This window comes from Solanum verrucosum, unplaced genomic scaffold (assembly GCF_900185275.1).
Source record: "Solanum verrucosum unplaced genomic scaffold, falcon-dt-bn FXZP01000012.1, whole genome shotgun sequence".
NCBI lineage: Eukaryota > Viridiplantae > Streptophyta > Magnoliopsida > Solanales > Solanaceae > Solanum > Solanum verrucosum.
Window position 1 is genome coordinate 5,354,585 of NW_026020063.1, and position 13,522 is coordinate 5,368,106.

At 39.8% G+C, this 13,522-nt stretch overlaps 1 protein-coding gene across 1 annotated transcript; it reads right to left on the bottom strand.

Annotated features, from left to right (window-relative positions):
- Positions 1-408: 408 nt before the first annotated feature.
- On the bottom strand, positions 409-2,858 carry LOC125823532 (uncharacterized). Its single transcript, XM_049502900.1, has 3 exons — positions 2,130-2,858; positions 1,655-1,946; positions 409-1,322 (listed from the first exon to the last, which is right to left on the bottom strand). Exons 1-3 carry the CDS (start codon positions 2,856-2,858, stop codon positions 409-411), a joined length of 1,935 nt encoding a protein of 644 aa, XP_049358857.1.
- Positions 2,859-13,522: the final 10,664 nt, after the last annotated feature.

Below are 13,522 nucleotides of genomic sequence, written 5' to 3' on the forward strand. Positions count from 1 at the left end.
AATAGCTCGTCAAGATCATCATCGTCCTTCATCTCCAAGCTCTTCAAATCTCCACTTTCATCTAAGACCACATGAACACTTTCCTCAATACACTGTGTTCTTTTGTTGAAAACCCTGTAAGCTTTGCTTGAAGATGAGTACCCCACAAACACACCTTCATCACTTTTAGGATCAAACTTTCCCATACCATCCTTGCCATTGTTCAGCACAAAACATTTGCAACCAAAGATCCTTAGATAACTGAGTTTAGGCTTCTTGTTGTTCAGCAATTCATATGGTGTTTTGTTCAGAAGAGACCTGATCAAGCACTTGTTAGTCACATAACACACAGTGTTGATTGCTTCAGCCCAGAAGTTTTGAGGCAGATTTGACTCGATAAGCATGGTTCTGGCAATATCAACCAGAGTTCTATTCTTTCTTTCCACCACACCATTTTGCTGAGGATTTCTGGGCTGAGAAGTTATGGTTGATACCATTTTTTGCACAGGAAACATCAAGCTTAACATTTTCGAATTTCGTTCCATGGTCAGACCTGATCGCAATCAAGCAATTTAGCTTAGTTTGGATCATTTTGAAGAAAATCATCAGCACGTCAGTTGTCTCTGACTTTGACTTGAGAAACATAGTCCACGTGAATCTTGAGTAGTCATCCACTATCACCAGAATATACTTTTTTCCATTTCGACTTTGGATTTTCACAGGCCCACACAAACCCATATGCATCAGTTCAAGAACTCTTGATGAGCTTACTTGCTTCTTTGGTTTGAATGAGGATCTGGTCTGCTTCCCTTTGACACATGCATCACACACTGTGTTATCACTGAACTTCAATTTTGGCAAGCCACCGACCAGGTCCCTAGAAACCAGCTTGTTCAGTAAAGACGAGCTCACATGACCTAGCCTCCTATGCCACAAGTCGGCATTTGCACTTTGAGCACTTAGGCATGTTTGATCGTCTCCATGAACTATTTCCAGTGCTGCCACATACATGTTTTTCTGCCTTCGGGCCGTTAATATCACCCTTTTGGTAGACAAACTGCTGACAATGCAATTTTCTGATGTGAACCTTACTTCGTTTCCTTTATCACATATCTGAGAGACACTAAGAAGACTGTACTTTAACCCATTCACATAATACACATTTTCAATAGAGCTTTCAAGAGAATTTCCAACCCTGCCAACTCCAAGGATATACCCTCTTTTTCCATCGCCAAAAGAGACACCTTCGCCTTGAAGTGCCTTGAGTGAAAGGAAGTTTTTGGTGTTTCCAATCATGTGCTTTGAGAATCCACTGTCAATGAACCAGCACTGACTTCTGCTTCCTTCACCCACTTGCAACAGAGATCATTTGTTAGACTTGGGAACCCACTTTAATCTGAGTTCCCCAAAGGGTGATAGGGGCGTAATAAGAATGTTTCTTGCCCAATGAGGCAGATTGGATTTCTTCTTGTTCTAGGACTTAGACATGGTAGCAAGTACCCCTTTTTGAGCTATTTTCTGTCTAGAATAACTGAAAAATTTTCTTGTGAGGTCTTCCAGCCAGGGCAATCCCGTTTCAGATGGCCATTGCGACTACAGTGAGGACACAGTAAATTGTCAGAAACAAATATATATTTACTATGAGGATTGTAAGGAGGATTAATGTTCAAATTACCCAATCCCTTTCTGTTGCAGTTGCTTTGACTGGTAATGTTAGAAAGCAGTTTGGTGGAACTGGTCCATTTTAGAAAAGTCTGAAGTTCTTCTTTAAGATGGACCAGGTCCCTTTCCATCTGATCGTTTCTTTCCAAGGGTAGAGTAAGTATGGTCTCAGCAGTATTTAGATTTGCTTCTAGCTCTACTTGCAAACTAGTGGCCTTCCCTTTTCTTTTCCCAGATTTCTCAATCATTATGCTCAATTGATTTTTAAGTTCTAGATTTTCAGCTTCTAGAACTGTCAAATGTTCCTGAATGAGTGATATGTGAACAACTGTTACTGTCTTTTCTTCACAAATAAGATCTAGGCTAATGTTCATAGAGTCCTTTTCGATGGTTAACTCTATGACAGACTCAACCAAAACATTTGCTAGATTTCTCAACCTTCTAACAGAATAAGAGTTCAAGTTTTACTTAATGTCGAGGAGAGTTACCTTATCTTCATTGTCCTCGTCAGCTGATTTTTCCATGAGGGCAAACAACCCATCAAACACGTTAGCATCATCTTGAGCCGCCAGCATTGATGCATCATCAGGGCATTCTGACTCACTTGAGGAATCCCCCCAAGCAGCAAGAGCTTTCTTCACAAAATAGTCAGCTGTAGCTTTTCTTGCATTCTTCTCAGGTACCAGGTCCCTCCTCTTATCTTTTTCACCTCCAGGTCTTTGATACTCTTTGCTTTTAGCTTTAAGTATTGGGCAATCTCTTATGAAATGGCCTGCCTTTCCACACTGCTTGTGACAAAGGTCACTAGCAGATGCAGCCCTATGAGGATTCCCTCCTTTTCTAAATCCTCTGTACTTTCTCACAATTTTCTGAAATCTCTTGGTCAGATAGGCCATGTCATACTTTTCACTTGAAGTTTCTCCTGGTGTGATTTTGAGAACTAAGGACTTGTCTTTCTTGGCTTCCTTCTTTGAGATGTCCTGATTTATGTTCATTTCATGGGTCTCGAGGTTTCCAATGAGAGCATCCATTGTCAAAACCTTCAAATCCTTAGCTTCAGTGATAGCATCTACTTTGCTTGCCCAGGACTTTGGAAGAATTCGAAGAACCTTCCTAACTTGCTTACTAGTGTTGATGGGCTCACCCAGACTTCGTAGCTCATTGGTTATGGAGGAAAGTTTAGTATGCATTTCATGAATGGTCTCTCCTTCCTTCATAGTGAAGTTTTCATATTGAGTGGTCAGCCTATCCACCTTCGATTCCTTCACCTACTCTATTCCCTCATGAGCAGACCTTAGGCAGTCCCAGATTTCCTTTGCGGACTCACACACAGAGATGCGATTGTACTCTTCAGCACCAATACCATATACTAGCAGCTTGTTAGCTTTATAGTTTTTTTCGATCCTCTTTTTGTCTGCCTCGTCGTACTGTTGTCAAGTCTTTGGAACAACTTTTTTTATTTCACCAACCTTGACTTCATTGGTTAGAATGAAGAGTCTGTCTAACACTATGTCCCATAGCTCGTTGTCTTCAGACATTAGGTAGTCATGCATCCTTGTTTTCCACCAGCTATAAAATTGTCCATTAAAGCGGGATGGTCGTACAGAAGATTGTCCTTCTTCTAGGTTCAACGGAGCAGCCATTCTTATGCAGGAACCTCTCTCTTGCTGTTAACCAGCTAGAGAGAACCTGCTCTGATACCAATTGATAGAATGTGTGCGTCCACTGTCAATCAAGGGACCAGGTCCTTTGACTCAACAAGAACAATACCGAAGCGTATATAATAATAAGAACACAACACAAGCAGTTTACGTGGAAACCTCCTTTCTCAAGGGAGTAAAACCACGACCTGTCACACATGATTTTCAACTGTTTCCACTAATCTTCCTTAAGCAAAAGTGAAACTCAGTTACAACCAAAGTGAGAAGAAGTTATTAATCTCACAACCAAGTAATAACTCTATTACTTGAAGAGCCTAAGCAGATGTCACACTGCCCACTAAGCTATCACCACTAGACAACTTAGGATTTCAACTAAGCAACACACCGGTTGCCCACTAAACCACCCAACACTAGATGACTTAGAATTTGACTAAGCACCAATGCAATGTTGCCCACCAAATCGGTTACCTCTAATCGATTTGGACTTTTCAACAAACAATAATATTTGAAACCTTTATAGATTTAGGAACAGATTTACAATGTATGTGCAGAAGAAATAATCCTAAGACAACTAAGCGTGCAGCTCTATCAGGTCCATGTTGTTCTTGAGGATGATTCTTCACTTTTGTTTGCCTTTGCAAGAGTTCTTGAGAGTTTTCAAGTTGCAAAAACTAAGGTTATGACTATTGGACATAATCTTTAATAGGAATAGTCACAACCTTCGAGGCAATGCCATTGGCTGAGGTTTCTTCCACTTCTGCCACAGTTGGAGACTGTGCACCAACTAATTATACTTTTTCCAGCCTGGCAGTTGTGTGTATATTTGCACCCGGGATCAGATGGGGATCAGGTCCCTTTAGAAGGTCCCGGAGTTTGTCAAATCATCAAAACTACCACTAAACAATTATTGAAATAGGAAATTAATTATTTTCACTGTAACGTCAAGTTGTAAGCTAGCCCATTCGTTTTGAAAGAGTGAAATTCATCTTACTACTACGTGTTCATAGTAATGACAATTGTGTTATCGAATGCATCCTTAAAGTTTATCATTCTACATTACTAGCTTCAGGGCAACCAAGATCCATGTTTGTTGCCCAAAAAACTCATTCATAAACTCATTCTAGCGCCAGTTTTAAAGGGGATGGCATGGTGTCCGTGAACACTCCGATTTAAATGTCCCAACCGGGAAATTTCATAAATCTGCCCATTTAAACACTCAAATGAAGATGCGATATTACTAATTTCAAAAAGATTGCATAAAGTCTTACAGTGATAAGCTGATGAACTCTATTTTCTTATCGTAAAAAAACATCTAATCAAGAACCTACTTGTACAGTTGTACTGTATGCATTTTATGTAACTGTTGGAATGTATGCATCCACGAATATCGATGGGACCAGGTACTCACCACAGTTACAAAACAGACGGTAAAATAAATACTGAAAGTAAAGATTGCACAAATAACTTTACGTGAAAACCTCCTTGCTCAAGAGAGTAAAACCACAACCTGGCCTGCCAGGACTTTTCGAACTGCTTCCACTAATCTTCTCAAAGCAAAAGTAAAATCAAGTTTACAAAATGAGATTAACCTACTAATCTCCACACTAAGCAATATATCCTATTACTTAGACGAGCCTAACCAGATACAACACTGCCCATTAAGCTATCACCCCTAGATAACTTAGAGGTTGCTAAGCGGATACCACACCGCCCACTAAATCAACTAGCTCCTAGATGACTTAGACTTTGACTGAGCAGATACAACACTGCTCACTAAATCGGCTAACTCTAACCGACTTAGACCTTTCCACACAGAAACAACATTTGAATCCTTTATAGACTAGGAACAGATTTACAATATACGCATGGAAGTATAACTCCTAAGACACACTCAGATGCTTGCAGCTTGATCAGGTCCTTGTTGTGCTTGCTGGAGAATACTTCACCAAAATGGTCTTTGCTTGTATACTTGAGAAGTTTCAAGATGCAAAAACCTATAAAATGATAGACACAAAACTCAAACTCAACAAAGGTGCTTCAGTACTTTATAAGATCCTTTTGTTGAGTGTGAGTATTGTTCTACCTTGAAGATGGCTTTTTCCTTTTATGCTTGTGAGTTTTTGTTTGCCAAAATCTTGAGTTTTTGTTTTGTGTTGAGAGATTATATCAAAATGAATGCAAACTCCTTGGGACCGCCCATTGGCTGAGAACCTGCCTTTCTGGAAGGACATGCACCTACCACATCAGAAGTGGTAGCTTTTCTGATAGTTGTCTTGTCGTCATTTCACATCGTAGTCTTGAAGGGACCAGGTCCCTTGGAAACTTCTCTTAGTAAGTTCTTGAGAATACGTGCTGGCTCTCTCCTTTTGAATCAATGAATTAGTTTGTTGTTTTTCCTTGGATATATTTAGACATGAAAAGTTTTTATCCAATGAACAAGCAACCTCGTCGCTTCTAATTGGTGGAGTACTCTGCAGTTTCACTAACTTTCTGACGCAGACAGCTTTCTAGTTGTACAACACTTTGACCACTGGACGAGTATTTATACTCTGCAGAGGACCAGGTCCCTGCATAACTCCTCATGTGAGTGAACAAACATTTATTCAATAACTGGTGTTCCTCCTTAATTAGTGTCCATGCACTTGTAAGGAGATCATCAAATCATTTAGGAACATAAGCACTTATCAATTTCCCCCTTTTTGATGATGACAAACAACCTGCATAACTCCTCACGTGAGTGAACAAACATTCATTCAAATACATAACAAATTCCCCATTTGTTAGTGCACCAGTAACAACCACAGTTCCCCCTTAGTTCAATGCCCCTAACAACCACAGTTCCCCCTTAGTTCAGTTCCCCTATTCCACAGCCAACTTTACAACAAAACTTCCCCCTTTTGACATCATTGAAAAAGTGAAGCAGTAAACATATTCAAGTTAAATGCAAGACAATAAAGAATTCAGGGCCTTGGGCCACACAGAACATGTGTATGTAAGCATAAAGAAAATATTAAGCCACACATGAACAGGGCAAAAACATAAGTCGCATTAGATCACAAATACTGACCACTGTAGTTAGTCAAAACAAACACAAAGCCACAAGAGTTTTAATCAGCATTGAAGAACAAAGAGGGAAACTAGGGAAACAAGACACTTTTAGGACGGAGGGGGAAGGGGATTGAGGGTGCGCGCATAAACAGAGACAAACGCTCATTTGCATCCTTATGGGCCTTGATAAGCTGCATGTTGAGATCCTTAACTTCCTCACTGTGTGAGGCATTTTTCTTCAGCAACCCTTCATTTTCATCCCTCAACTTTTGCAACACCTGCTCATTTCCATCGCTGGTACCAGGTCCCCTCGAAATCGCCTTCTGTAATTCAGACCTCAGTGAAGCGATTTCAATCTCCTTGTTATTTAGAATCTCAGTAAGATCAATCACTTTCCGTTTAAGAGCAGTCTGCTGCTCTAAAACATCTTCCACTTGAGATCTGCCCCTAGATTTTCCTTCAACACACTCGCATTCCAGCATAATGGCAGGGAGGTTGATCTCTTCAAGTTCATCAAGCTTCTCCATGAGAAAAAGATCAGCAGCAGATGCCACTGTTCTCTTTTCAGTTATGGGCACTAACACTTTGTTGATGAACTTAAAAAGCAATTGATATTCCCCTTTGAGAAACCTTTTTGGTAACCCTGTATTCTTGACATCTCCACGTTTTGTGGCAAGTTTTGTGTAGTCACTGGATGGTTTACAAGCTTCGATTGTTCGAATTCCTTCCACAGGAACCCCTAAAATGATCCCCAATATTTCTTCATCCAGACATGTTTCAACATTCCTGACAGTAGTCGCGATTCCACCACTTTCCAGAAGTTCTATTTTGTAGAAAAATTCACGCACCTCAGGTTCATGCAAGTACGGAACTAGTGGTTCAAAGAGATGGTTCCAACCTTGAATGGAGACAGCATCAAAAGATTTGACATGCCAAATTTGGTTAGGATGTCAGGGTCAAAGACTCTGCCATTCAAAACCTTTTGGTTCTCCATTGCCATTATCCGCTCATCCCTTGTCATTTCCTTTTATTCACTTTGCTTTTGCACCCTAGGACCTGGTCCCTTTATGACTTTTCATTTTCAGCCACCTGTTTTCTAACTTTCTCCCTTTTCACCGGAGATTTCTTTGCAGCCTTCTAGAGTAGAAAATGAGAAGTTGAATGAACTATGGTTTTCAACTTCTTGGGAGATAGGGATCTTTGAAGAAGAATTAGAGTTAGACATTTTGAGAAAGAGAGAAAAACTTTGGAAAGGGAATTAGTGAATTTCAACAAGAATTGTTTGATGAGATTCTGTAATTTGATTCACTAAGAGAAGTAGTATATAAAACCAAAAGACATCGGGTCCCCAACAGTAGCGACCTTTGGTTTAAAAGCAAAAAGACGTCTGAAACTGACATGAAGAATGGGCGAGGGACACGTGGCAGTGATGTTGACATACAGACAGTGTAGTGTAAGTGATACTAACCTTAGGAGGACCAGGTCCCATTTTCAGTTTGCAACCCTATCTATATGATTTAATCTTCCCTTCAGCAAGACACACCATGAGTGTATACCTGCATTAAGGTAGCAGAAGTGAATTCTTAAGTGACAAGAATTAAAATAAGTATAGATACCTACCCTCCATAACATAATCAAAATAGAAGATTTTTGTGCAAACTTGTCAAAGAATCAGGTAATCTTGGGCATCCCCTGCCTCATCCTGTTTTTAATGAAACACTCTTTACTCAATGACTTTGTAATGATATCAGTTAGCTGGTCTTCAGTCTTACAGAACTTCATCACCACATTTTGCTTCTCAACATTGTCCCTCAGGAAATCAATGATGATCCAAGAAAATGTTTCATGCATGATGTACTCTTTCGATCTACAAGAAAGCCTGCGTAGTCAGCATCTGCAAAACCAATTAGATCAAGTGAGTTACCTATTAGGTAGAAGAGGACCAGGTCCTGAGTTCCCTTCAAGTATCTCAAGATACATTTAGCTGCCTTTAGATGAGATTCCTTTCGTGTTAGAATTGAGTCTCTTAACCAGGTTCTTCAGCATCCAACTTCACGTTAGTGCCCATGAGAGTATGGATTGTCTAGGCATCCATAACATGAAACCTTTTCAGCAACTTCTCTAAACTGGTACCAGGTCCCTGTCTTTGTTCAGACATCAGTTGCCCTGATCACGCTGTGTTATCTTCTTCTCTTCAGCTAAGTCACTGTGAGTACATACATGTCCATGACAAACTGATCCTTGCTTAGGCCTTGGGTGAAGATGTCAGCCACTTGATCATCCATTTTGCAAAACTTCATGATGACATTACCCCTTTTTAACATTGTCTTGACTTCAAGTTTGTAAAGCCTTTTGAGCAGCTAATTGATGTACTTTTCTGGACAATTGAGGGTACATTTAGAGGTTTGTTGAATCTGTAATTCTAAGAAGAAATCTCCTATCATGCTCATTTAGAACTCATGAATGCGGCAAACTCTTCACACAACAATTCAAAAGGTTGCTCCAAAGATGACACATCGATATACACTTGAATGATTAGGAATTCCTTTCCTTGTGATTTAAAAGAGAGGGTTTTGTCAATTTTACCTCTCTTGAAGCCATTGTTGAAGAGGAATTTGGACAATATATCAGCTTGTTGGGAACCGAGTGTCATACTTTGCTTCTTTCAAACTGAGCTTGATCAACTTCTTCATTCTCACCTTCAGAATTCACATTATCAGTTTGAATTGCATCATCTTTGTTCAGCACTGTCTAGAGGACAGGGTCCCTCATCAGGTTCATAATCTGCATCAGCTTCCTTGAGATTATTGGATTCATGATGAGGATGTTCTTCAGCAAGCTCACTATTTAGATCATCTCTATGAATCTGAATCAACCCTTACATCTCAGAATCATCTTTCTTTTGCAACTTCTCCACTCATAAAAAATCACATGAGCACCCTTTTATACAGCCAATAAACCTTGCTGGAGGAAGAGTATACTGCAACTATTCTTTCATCAATATTAAGCTCAATATCATCCTTTTGGTCACACAACATATAGTTTTCATCACTTCAGTCGGGAGCTCTTTGGAAGATTAAAAGCATGCTTATTCCACCTGAAGGATGTTCTGGTCTGCTTCTCTTTAATACCAACGTCACAACTTTTGTCGTCTGCAAATTTCATTTTGTGCAGACTGAGGACCAGGTCCCTTGACACAAGTTTGTACAGTAGATAAACATTCACAAGAGCACGTCTCCCATATCATACCTCAGCATTCTCACTTTGAGCACTAAGGCAAGTGAGACTATCACAACGAGCAGTTATCAGATCAGCAATACACATGTTCTTGTTTCTCTTTTCTATCAAGATCATTGCCCGAGAGAGCAAGTTTGTGACCACATGTTCTTTCCGATAAGAACTTAACTTTATTTCATTCATCACAAATCTATGAAACACTTACAAGATTGTACTTAAACCATTGACATAGTGCACATTCTAAATAGTGTGTTCCATAGATTTCCCAATCATGCCTTCACAAAAAAATATACCTTTTCTGCCGTCGCCAAATGAGACACCTCCACCTTGAAGTGCCTTGAGAGAGAAGAAGTTTTCAGTTTCCCAGTCACATGCTTTGAGAATCCGCTATTCATGAACCAACACTAACTACTACTACTTCTTCTCACAAGAATACCATATCACTTGTTAGCCTTGGGAACCCACTTTAGTTGGAGTTCCCAGTAAGCAGATAAAGGAGTGATAAGAGAATCCTTTGTCCAGTGAGGCAGATTGATTTTTTTCAACTTAGGGACAGGAGCACGACCAGGTTCCTTCTTCTGCCAGTTCTTCCGTTGACCAGGTCCTTTCTTCTGCTTGTTGCTCTGTTGACCAGGTCCCTTCTTCTTCTTGTTCCTATGTTTAGAATATTTTGAGAGGTTATCTTGGGTCATTTTCCAAGCTGGACAATCCTTCTTCAAGTGACCATTGCGACCACCTTGGAGACACGACAAACTATCAGACATGGACAAATCTTTGCCATGGAGATTGTAAGGACTTTTGCTTGAATTTCCTAACCCATTCCTATAATTTTGACCCTGACTGGTAAGCTTTGCAAGCAATTTTGAGGAGTTGGTCCACTTGAGAGATTTGTTCAATTCTTTTTTGACACAGACCAGGTCCCTCTCTAACTGATTATTTCTTTCCAAGGCTATAACAAGTTTTGTTTCAACTGTATTCAAACTAGTTTCTAGCTCGATTTGCAAGCTGCTGGCCTCCCCCTTACCGCTGCCACATTTCTCACTCAGCATCTTTAATTTTTCCCTAAGTTCTAGATTTTCAACTTCTAGAACTATCACTTGTTCTTCCACAACATGCATTTGGTCAACCAAGGCTATTTTTTCTTCATGAAGGATACCTAGGCTATTGTTCATCAGATCTTTTTCAGTTGTCAACTCAATGAAAGAGTCAATCAAAATAGCGGCTAGACTTCTCAACTTCTTAACACAGTAAACGTGCAAGTTTTGTTTAAGATCAAAAAGGGTTACCTTTTCTTCATCTTCCTCATCATTAGATTTTGCCATAAAGGCTTCATTAGAGTGCTCAGAGTCATCTAAAATACTCGAGGAGTCTTCCCATGCAGTCATCTCCCTTTCTGCATCTTCCTTCTGATCAGCATCCCCATTCAGATCTGCCATTGTTTCCTCAACTTCCTCATAGGTAGTTCTCAGCAGATCCCAAATTTCTTTAGCTTATTCGCATGGAGAAATCAGATTATATACATTAAGTCCGATTCCACACATTAAGAATTTCTTAGCCTTGTGATTTTTCTCAACTTTTTGTTTGTCAGATTCAGTATTGTTGTCGAGTTTTGACAACGACCCTTGTGACATCCCCATACTTTACTTCTATAGATGGCACATAGGGACCTTCACAAATAACATCCCATAGCTCACAGTCTTAGCCATTATGAAGTCAAACATGCAATGTTTCCACCACCGATAATACTGACCATCAAACAAAGGTGGCCTTGTTGAAGACCGACCTTCTTGCCATCTCAGTGGAGCAGCCATTCTTTCCACAGGAATCTCTCATGGTGTTAACCAGCTAGAGAGCACCTGCTCTGATACCGCTTGTTGGAATGTATGCGTCCACGAATATCGATGGGACCAGGTCCTCACCACAGTTACAAAACAGACAGTAAAATAAATACTGAAAGTAAAGATTGCACAAATAACTTTGCGTGGAAACCTCCTTGCTCAAGAGAGTAAAACCACGACCTGGACACCCGGGACTTTTCAAACTGCTTCCACTAATCTTCTCAAAGAAAAAGTAAAAGCCAGTTTACAAAATGAGATTAACCTACTAATCTCCACACTAAGCAATATATCATATTACTTAGACGAGCCTAACCAGATACAACATTGCCACTAAGCTATCACCCCTAGATAACTTAGACTTTGCTAAGTGGATACCACACCGCCCACTAAATCAACTAGCTCCTAGATGACTTAGACTTTGACTGAGCAGATACAACACTGCTCACTAAATCGGCTAACTCTAACCGACTTAAACCTTTCCACACAGAAACAACATTTGAATCCTTTATAGACTAGGAACAGATTTACAATATACGCATGGAAGTATAACTCCTAAGACACACTCAGATGCTTGCAGCTTGATCAGGTCCTTGTTGTGCTTGCTGGAGAATACTTCACCAAAATGGTCTTTGCTTGTATACTTGAGAAGTTTCAAGATGCAAAAACCTATAAAATGATAGACACAAAACTCAAACTCAACAAAGGTGCTTCAGCACTTTATAAGATCCTTTTGTTGAGTGTGAGTATTGTTCTACCTTGAAGATGGCTTTTTCCTTTTATGCTTGTGAGTTTTTGTTTGCCAAAATCTTGAGTTTTTGTTTTGTGTTGAGAGATTATATCAAAATGAATACAAACTCCTTGGGACCGCCCATTGGCTGAGAACCTGCCTCTCTGGAAGGACGTGCACCTACCACATCAGAAGTGGCAGCTTTTCTGACAGCTGTCTTATCGTCTTTCACATCGTAGTCTTGCAGGGACCAGGTCTCTTGCAAACTTCTCTTAGTAAGTTTTTGAGAATACGTGTTGGCACTCTTCTTTTGAATGAATGAATTAGTTTGTTGTTTTTCCTTGGATATATTTAGACATGAAAAGTTATTATCCAATGAACAAGAAACCTCGTCACTTCTAATTGGTGGAGTACTCTGCAGCTTCACCAACTTTCTGACGCAGACAGCTTTCCAGCTGTACAACACTTTGACCACTGGACGAGTATACATACTCTGCAGAGGACCAGGTCCCTGCATAACTCCTCATGTGAGTGAACAAACATTTATTCAATAACTGGTGTTCCCCCTTAATTAGTGTCCATGCACTTGTGAGGATATCATAAAAATATCTAAGAACATAAGCACTTATCAGTAACGAACTACTAATAGTAAATTCTAGTTGAGAATGTATTTGATTGCTCCAGCCAATGAATTCCACTTGCTCTAGGTAAGCCCTGCAATGCAGAAAGTTTTTTTAAAAATATGACAAAGAGTCGGATGAAGAAAAGAAACAGGGCAACTGTCACTTATGATTCATTGACAAAGTGCACCAAATTTCTTGAGGATGGATAAGTTTTATACCTGGCCGCATGACGCCAATTTGGTCCCATTGCCTGATATTTGTTTAGTGCGTTCTTGGCTTTTCAAGTCCTATCTCATTCCTCACTTGCTATTACTTGGGGTAGTTCCAACGTGCCTATGCATTTTAATTCTGAGGTTCCACATTGTTCAGCATTTCTAGTTCCTCGTATATCTCAGCTCATATGACAACCACTATGTCGTCGCCTTTCATTTGTTTTCTTGTTATCTTCTTTGTCCTTCTCCAATTAGTGTCTACCTTAATTTTCCCACGTTTTACAAACACCCCACGGATAGAGAGTGCATCAATCCTGAACAAAGTCACGCGAAGAAATCAATGTGGTCAAGATATTCCATATGTACTTCTCAATATAACTTTCCACCAGGCAATAGCTGATAGTCACATAACCAACAAAGGGTGCCTAACATAGCTTGATGCACATCGTTTACATCCCTTCTGATGAAATAAAATAAAATTAGGAGCAGTCAAGGTAAAATTGTAGCAACAATTTGTGTACATGGAACGACATAT